At 42.9% G+C, this 8,279-nt stretch overlaps 1 protein-coding gene across 1 annotated transcript in view; it reads right to left on the bottom strand.

Annotated features, from left to right (window-relative positions):
- Positions 1 to 7,839, bottom strand: part of TXLNG (taxilin gamma) — a 63,545-nt gene extending 55,706 nt beyond the window's left edge. Inside the window, exon 1 of the mRNA XM_019524648.1 lies at positions 7,678 to 7,839. Within this exon, the coding sequence (XP_019380193.1) occupies positions 7,678 to 7,824 (147 nt within the window). The 5' untranslated portion in view covers positions 7,825 to 7,839. The remainder of the gene's footprint in view (positions 1 to 7,677) is intronic.
- Positions 7,840 to 8,279: the final 440 nt, after the last annotated feature.

Below are 8,279 nucleotides of genomic sequence, written 5' to 3'. Positions count from 1 at the left end.
AAATAGTAGATCCTGGGTTGCCCCTTTACTTCAAAAAATGATCTTTACTTTAAAAAGGCTGAAGACCACTGCCTTAGACCAACACGGCTACAACCAAAAACCATGCAAGCAAAGTGGCATACAGAATGACACTGAAAGATCATTATATTATGGATTAATCAAATTAAGAATTAGCTGCAGTAGCTTCTCATTCTAGAAGCTCTGAGTTATATACTAACCTTTGATTTTTACATCAACTGTTAAATATTAAAAAGATGCAACTAGTTCTGATTACTGTACTAGAGTAAATATAATAGCTGATCCAGTTGAAAAAGTAAACAGAATCTTAAATGCAAAGTACCCCTGATAAATGAAGGAATTTTAAGGTAATCTACAAATATAACACTATGTTTGGAGCATACTTGAAGAACTTTAAGAGAAATCACAAACCATCTAGCACTCTATACTCAACGTGTAGACCTAGGAATTACTAAGTCCAAAAACAGTTAAATTCAAAAACAGTTTTTATGTTCTATGTACAATGACATTTTAGAAGCACAAGTTCTGACCCCTAACAACCAGAGTATTTTTTTTCTAGTTTACTGAATCATATTATATGCTCTTGAATACTTAACTACCACCATCACAGATTTTTGAGATATATAAGCTTAAGATATGGTATATCTAGATGACATCCTGTTCCTTTATGGCCACAGCAAATGCAAAAAGAACTTTAACAATTAGAGGTACACTGATATACTGGTAGCCTATTGGATCGGCACTGATAGACAGGGAAATGATATTACTGGCTATGGCTTTTTTTTGGCCATTGTAACCAATAATGTTTACTGATAATTATGCCTTCTGACCAGGGCCCTGGACACCTGGGTTCCCTTCACCTGTGGGGCTGGGGCCCCCATATGCCTGGGTTCCCTCAGGAAACAGCGGGTTTCTCCCTGCAGGTGGGCAGCATTCTAGTCTGCAAGCGGTCCTACTTGGGGCTACCAGGAGCAAGATGCAGGAGGCACTGCATGCATGTGTGCAGCCTCACACACGCACATGGCCAGGAATACAGTTGGGCAGCGTAGAGAGCAGCTCCCTGAAGGCAGGTCTATGGAGGGCAGGGGTATGTGGGAGGGGGCATATTGAGGCCCCCACAGTGAGGGAGGGAGTGGGGTAGAGGGCACTACCCAGCCAGGGTGGTACATGGGATCCAGGGGAGGGGAGCAGGAAAGAGCCACAAGTGATTCATTCACGGGATGTGGGGGGCTGCTCCCCACCACTGTGCGCCCACCCCTCCCAGGAGAGGCCTGGGCCCCACCAGCTTTGTGCATGGGGTGGATGCAGGATGCTAACTGTGGGCTCTCAACTCTGTTGCCTTTCCCTCAGGAGCCCTGTGTTGGCCGTGTGCCCCCTGCCTGCCTGTCAGCAGTGGGGGTGGCGAGTTATGCCCCCACTGCTGAGCGGGCAGGGGACACACGGCTGGCAAGGAGCTACTGGGGCAAAGGCAGGAGGGCAGAAAGCCCCGAGCCCACAGCGGGCAGTCCATATCTGCCCTTGCCTCGCTTTGCTTAAAAGTGTCCCTATGCTTAAAAATGGTGGCAGCAGTGCATGAATTAAAGTTCATTTGACAAGCTTAAGTTCAAGCGTTCCACCACCATTTTTAAACGCTGGGACACTGATACACGTGATGTAGGAGACTGCTCGAGCGCACCAAAAAAGGTTTAATTTATGTAAATCAGCTATCAGATTGGTATTGCCTGATACAGCTGGTTAATAATCGGCTATTGGTATCGGCCAAGAAAATCTTTATTGGTACAACCCTATTCACAACTGATAGCCACTTTATAATACATTAGTTTTAGGTACAATTAAAAGTTTAACACTTAAATACTACAAATAATTAACAAAATAAAAAGAAACACACTAAAAGAAAGCGGGGTGGGGGAAAAGAGGAAAAAAAAATATCAGTATTTGGGAAATTGGTGGTAGATGTTATTCTGTCAGAAATTAAGCATTCAGACAAAACTCTAAATGCAACTGCTCTCTCAACCATTAAAAAAAATTCAAGATAATTAAGAACCACTTCTACTATGTAGATAGGTAGGGTTTTTATTTAAGTGATAAAGGGCTTACCAAAAATGAAAACCACCGCACATATATGTCAGGGTGGTAGCAATGTAGATGTTCCCTAAACGATCACACAACCTGGCATACCCAGTTTGCAGAACCATTTCACTGGTGCTGGCTGGTTATGGGTCCAGGTTCTGCTGCCGGATTCCAAGCAACAGAAACCAATGTGTTGGGGGATGGGGAAGAAGCACAAGCAACAGCTGTGTTAACCTCCACACTGGCAGGTCCAGCCCAAGAGGTCCCTCTTGGCCTAGATTCAGTTCACTAGGGCGACAGTTTGAGGAGGACTGATCACGTACTCTTTTGTAAGAGTATACGTCTCCTTCCACATTTTTAAAGATCTTACATGCATATTGGCTTAATTTTAAATTGTGATCTTAAACCCATTGTTATAAAAGACTTGAGGGTTGCAAAAATGAGTGCAAACTCATTTTTGTTCTAATTGCATATCTTTTATATTAGTTTAAACTAATAAATAACAGGTTTAAACTACATACATGTAACAAAACACTTTCAAATGAATAACAGTTGTTATTCAAACTATTTAAACTTCACCAAACTTGTCATAAACAGAAGTTAGTTGAGATTTATTTTAATGAACAAACAAAAACATTATATTGTAATATAAAATCTAATCATTTTAAAACACAAAGTTTTCATTTACTCATAAGTCAAAGTTATGGCACTCATTCCTCATCCAAGAGCAGAGAGACTCTTTGCAAACATAAGAGTTCCACAATACCTTATAGCTTTCTAATAATTATGCATGTATTAAATAGCAGTGTAAGGCAGAAGTACAGTCTAGATGAAGAAAAAGATCTTCCTGAAAATTGTGCAATAATGCATCTGCTCTAAGTCAGTAAATTATTGATTTCTATCTACATTGCTCTGCACCTGTTAGTGAATGAGAGAAGCAAGGTATGCTATTCTCGGGGTCTTCAACAAAGTGTGACCCTATTGTACAACATGTTTGAAAACACATTTGATGAATGGTCAGAATTACAGGACGGCAACAGCAGGACTATTAAAAAATAAACCTGTTTCAGCCTTAACATTTGTGCATTGTCCCCCCCGAAACAAGGGATCTAAAATATGCATCCTTACTTAAAAACTGCTGTCACCCCTAGACACTGAGCAGCATTTTCAAGTCCAAAATTGAGCTCATCTAAGTAATAAATGGGTTCTCTGTAAATAGATAGGCAACATCAAAATTGGATAGTTTCAGTGTTCTGAAAAAGATGGCTAGTTAAGATATACAAAGGAGGGGTTAGTAAAAAGTGAAGTTAATTTCTGGATTTGTAAAATCTGAAAGCATTTGATGCATGTGATCTAGAGCAGCGAGGAGCCACATGCATTTTAAAAAAATAGAGAATGACTAACCTGCTTTCAATGTTAAGCTGAAGAGTCAAGAACAAAAGGTCAAAAAAAAAGTATTTTTAAAGTGTCTTATTTCCACCAAGATCATTTGATGATATTTACATACTCATGATGCCATTATTTCTATTTTCTTCCCCACTTATAAAATTAAAAATATAACAAAAAGTATTAATTCAGGTTTACTACTTGAGGAGAGATATCTATACTAGTGTCCTTATACTCAAGTTCTAGAACTCTATTACTGAAAAAAATGGTTTTACAAGTCATTAGCATAACCTCTTAATAGCCAGACAGAATAATAGAAAAGTACAACTTGACTGGACCTCTAGAGGTCATCTATTCCAAGCTAAAAGTACCCTATTTTATTTTGTGTAATTGGCAGTCCAAAACAATTGGCCACAAAACTGACTTTAAGGCTAAAAGATGCTTGTCTAATTAAATTTCTAACCTGAAGGCCTGGAATGAAAAATTAAGATATAGAATGTTTTTAACCATTACGAATATTTATTAAATTGCAAGAGAAATAGGGAAATTACATTAAAAACACCTGTTATCATTGACAGAAGCATGCCTGTACAAGCTAACATTTAAAAAGTGTTGAATTTTGATCATTTCACTGAAAAATAGGGAATAAAATCCAAAATCTGAGCAGTTTCACATCACAGATACTTTCATGTTAAAGGGCTCTACAAGCCCTCCCTACAAATATCATCATTTCAGGTCTCTCTGATATGCAGCCATCCATCTCTGAGGTTTTCAATGAGATGTAAACTGAGTGGTATGGTGAAAAGAGATCAGCCTTTATTTCTACCAATTCAATTATCCCCTTTTGTGGCCAGAGGTTTAAAAAAAAAGAGGCAACAAGAAGATACCTTTCTTTACTTGCTTATTTGTGATACTCACTACAATCCAATATCAAGGCAATCAGATTAGTGTTTTAAAACCCATGACGTCTCTTTGAATAAGTATATTCGCTCCAGACCTTGTTTCAGGACCTACAATCTCTCCCTGCTTCTGTCTTCACTGTAGGCTACGGTACACTATCACTGGAAACTGTCATGGACCACAAAACCTACATAAGTTTTGTTTCTATTTCTTCCAGCACTGTTTGAACACAAACATCAATACACCCTGTTAGAACACACAGGTCACCCAGATACATTTGACAGTATGGAACAAATCTGATCATTTAATCTTGTTTTAGTATTTATAATACAGCCTACAGATGTTTGACTTTCATGAGCACAGACACCACATAGTACACAAAAATACACTTTATACATATCTCTGTCTATACATACTACTTCCCCACTGCACCAGCACTTGAGGGCACCCAGCCCACAACAGACTAGTACTCGTCACTCCAACCAAAGAAGGTGGAGTACTGTAATAGTTTTACATTTCTGCTAAAATTATTGTTACCAAGTTGACTGATAGTGAAACTTTAAAGGTTAGTTTTAGCCTTCAGAAAGCTGAGATGCTGTTGTGGGCTGAGGCCCAGATATTGAATGTTCTTAAAAACAGAAGGCCCACAAGATTTTTTCAAATGTATGATTATCGAATAGGTATGCAAGAACTTCAACATAAGCAATACTAAAGCCAACAGGTAAACATCAGAGTCCAAACAATGAAGGCATGCTTGAAGGATATTGCTCAGTTGACCACACCTGTCTTCAACCCTTCTGTACTTGTTTCCTGAGTACAGAATATCCAGGTGCCCCATCATACTAAAGATGATGGGGCGGGGGAAGAGGGGGCAAGCAGTAGTTTTACCATGTGTTAGCCATGTTAAAATCTAGTGTGAAAAGGTAGGTAAATATTAATCACCCATTACAGAGATGGTAAAAAACCCTATGCTTCCTTTACCCAGCTATAACCTTGATTTATTAACATGTGAGAACTGTGACTTGATTTATCCAAAATAAGTTCAAACAAGATGTTAAATGTCTCTTTTTCCCTAATGTAGACAGTTAAAAATCATCTAACACCATTGTAAATATTCAGGTTACACAAAGGAGTTACCTTCAAGGTGCCAACAATTTTAAGGGCAATTTCACCTACATATTTTTAATATAAATATAGGATGCACAAAAAAATTAAGTTGAAAATTTATGGAAACAAAACTTTTGTTCTGTGATCTCATGTCACCAACTTATCACAAGGCAAGGGAATATAAAACCAGTTTATTGCAGCTCTCTTTTTGCAATGTTCTCTTTAGGGCTGTTCTATTGCTAACACTTAATTGGATTAAATTATTATGACCATGGTAGTATTATTTATACCCAATGGTTTTTCTTTAAAAAACAGACTTCCTCGGATGTGGCCAACTGACTATGCTTGAAAAACTGTATTCCAAACAACTATACTCCAACCTATCATGCTCCTGTGCTTAGACCACTGAATGTAAAATTAAAAAAAAATGCTACATTGTATTTGTGTGATTTACTTTGATTTCTCAAATTAATCCAAAAAAAGAAAACAGGCAATTTCACTTTTGTTTATAATCAGGAGCACATCCAGGTTCCCGATATGTTGGTAATTTACATAACCCTAACAGGAAGACATTTCAGAATTGATTAAAAGGCAGTTTTTCTCCCCCCCTAGCTAAGCACTTCTTTGATCCAAAGTAGGCTGACAGAGATCCTCTGAAACTTTCTGCTTGTTGGAAATACATTTTTACAAGATCTTATTTCCTCTGTGGCCTACAAAACGTATGTTTTTTTTCTCTGACAGCCCTTTTGACATGAACTCATTCACTTACTGAAATTCACTTACATTTGTATTTCAAATCCGCACATGTAAAGCTGACCTGCAAAGGAAAAATGGGCTTTGTGCCATCTTTTTTATGCAATACAAAGATCTCAGAATTCAAGCTCTCTGGGAGGAAATCTGCCAAAGGTTTTTCTGGAAGACCCAGAGAACTTGAATTCTTAGACCTTAATTGAGAGATGAAGCACTGAATGTTTAACAAACTAATCTCCTACTTAGCTACTTACGTGAGACAAAAACACATTTGAACAATATGACTCACTTCCCTTCAATCAGGTTCCACTTCTGTTTTTATGATAACCCTACTTGCTCTCCATCCATCCATGGACCTTTCTGGAAAAAAAGCAGGCAAGCCCCACGTTTCTAAGGCCAGACCAAACAAAACAGCACCCAAGCACAGCGTGGAGCCTCCCACCCACTACAAGGAAATGGCTTTGCTTTCTCATTCGCAGGTCACATTCCAAAGGTGAAGACACAAGCCCGGTACTTTTGGCAACGCCTTCCCATTACTCAATTCAACGTGACTCCTTTACTGGGGAGCACTTCTAAAACAAGCCTTGTAACTTTGCTTTCTCAAGGTTGGCAGCATCCCGGCTGCTTCGGTAGAGGCCAGGGGGAAAATAAAATGAATGTGTGAAGAAGTGGCTGGCAACAGGAGTAAGATTTTTATAGAGCCATAGAAAGTTAGGTTTGGAAGGGACCTCTGGAGGTCATCTAGTTCAACCCCTGCTCAAAGCAGGACTGTCCCCAATTAGATCATCTCAGTCAAGGCTTTGTCTAGCTTGGGCTTAAAAACCTCCAAGAATGGAAAGGTCACCACCTCTCTGGGTAGCTTCTTCCAGTGCTTTACTACCCTCCTAGTGACAGTTTTTCCTCATAGCCAACCTAATCTTCCTGTGATACAACTTGAGACAGTTGCTCCTTGTTCTGTCATCTGCCACCACTGAGAACAGTCTAGCTCCAGCCTCTTTCCAACCCCCTTCAGGTAGCTGAAGGCTGCTATTAAATCCCCTCAGTCTTCTCTTCCCCATACTAAATAAACCCAGGTCCTTCATTTTCCCAGGACAGTGGGGGTGGGAACGACACTGCCTACAGATGCAGACCCCCTGGCTGCCCAAAACAAAGGAAAACCAGGCACCAGAGCGCACTTCCTACTCCAGATCCCGCTACCCTCGGCCGGCCCGGCTCCGAAGAGCCGAGCAGCGCTCCCTGCCCCAGGGCTAATTCGCGGTAACCCCCGCCCCGCGCCCACCATAACCCCAGCCTGGCTCCGGCGCTGCCCGCCTGGGGGCGGAGGAAGGGGGGCGGGAAGGGGCACGTGCTCCCCTCGCGCCGCAGCCCCAGAAGCGGAGCCCCGCGCAGGGTGCGGGTGGGGGAGGGGCGCGCGGGAAAGGCTAACGGCGCGCAAGCAGCCGTTACCTCCGCGCTGCTGGGCGGCCCCGCGCCAACTGCGGCTGCCTCGCGTCGGCCCGGCCTTAGCCCAGGTCCCGCCCCCGCCGCACGGCTTGTGCTGCTGGTGCTGGTGCTGCCGCCGCCGCGCGCTGCCTCGGCTCCGCGCGTCGCCATGATGTGACGGAAGCATCCAAACAAGCAGCCCGGCCCGGGGCCCCGGAAGCTCTCGCGCTCCCCGCCGCAGCCAATCAGCGCGGGGCTCCCCCGCTATCACGTGGCGCCCGGCCCGCCTTGCGACCTCTCGCAGGGCCTACAGCTCCCGGCGTACCGCGCGCGCCCGGGCCCGGCCTGCTCCACAGCTGCGGGGCTCGCCGGGAGCTGTAGTTGCAGCCGCCCGCGCAGGGCCGACCTGGAGAGGGCGGGCCCTGGGGCTCCCTGCCCTCGAGCGGAGGGGCGCACCGTGTGCGGTGCCCGCCCGGCTTTTCCCGGGGTTGGACGGACTTCTTCAGGGGGCGGGGCAGTAGGAAAGCAGCAGCTGCAGTAAAGGGCTTGTGTAAATTTAAACCCGTGCGGGTGTGTCAACACAGGCGACTTCATGAGCAGGGTTAAATCTGCTACATATGAAGTTA

This window comes from Gavialis gangeticus, unplaced genomic scaffold (genome assembly GCF_001723915.1).
Source record: "Gavialis gangeticus isolate Ggan-Ray unplaced genomic scaffold, GavGan_comp1, whole genome shotgun sequence".
NCBI lineage: Eukaryota > Metazoa > Chordata > Crocodylia > Gavialidae > Gavialis > Gavialis gangeticus.
The sequence above is the reverse complement of the archived record's forward strand: the minus strand, read 5'-3'. Positions and strand labels throughout refer to the sequence as shown.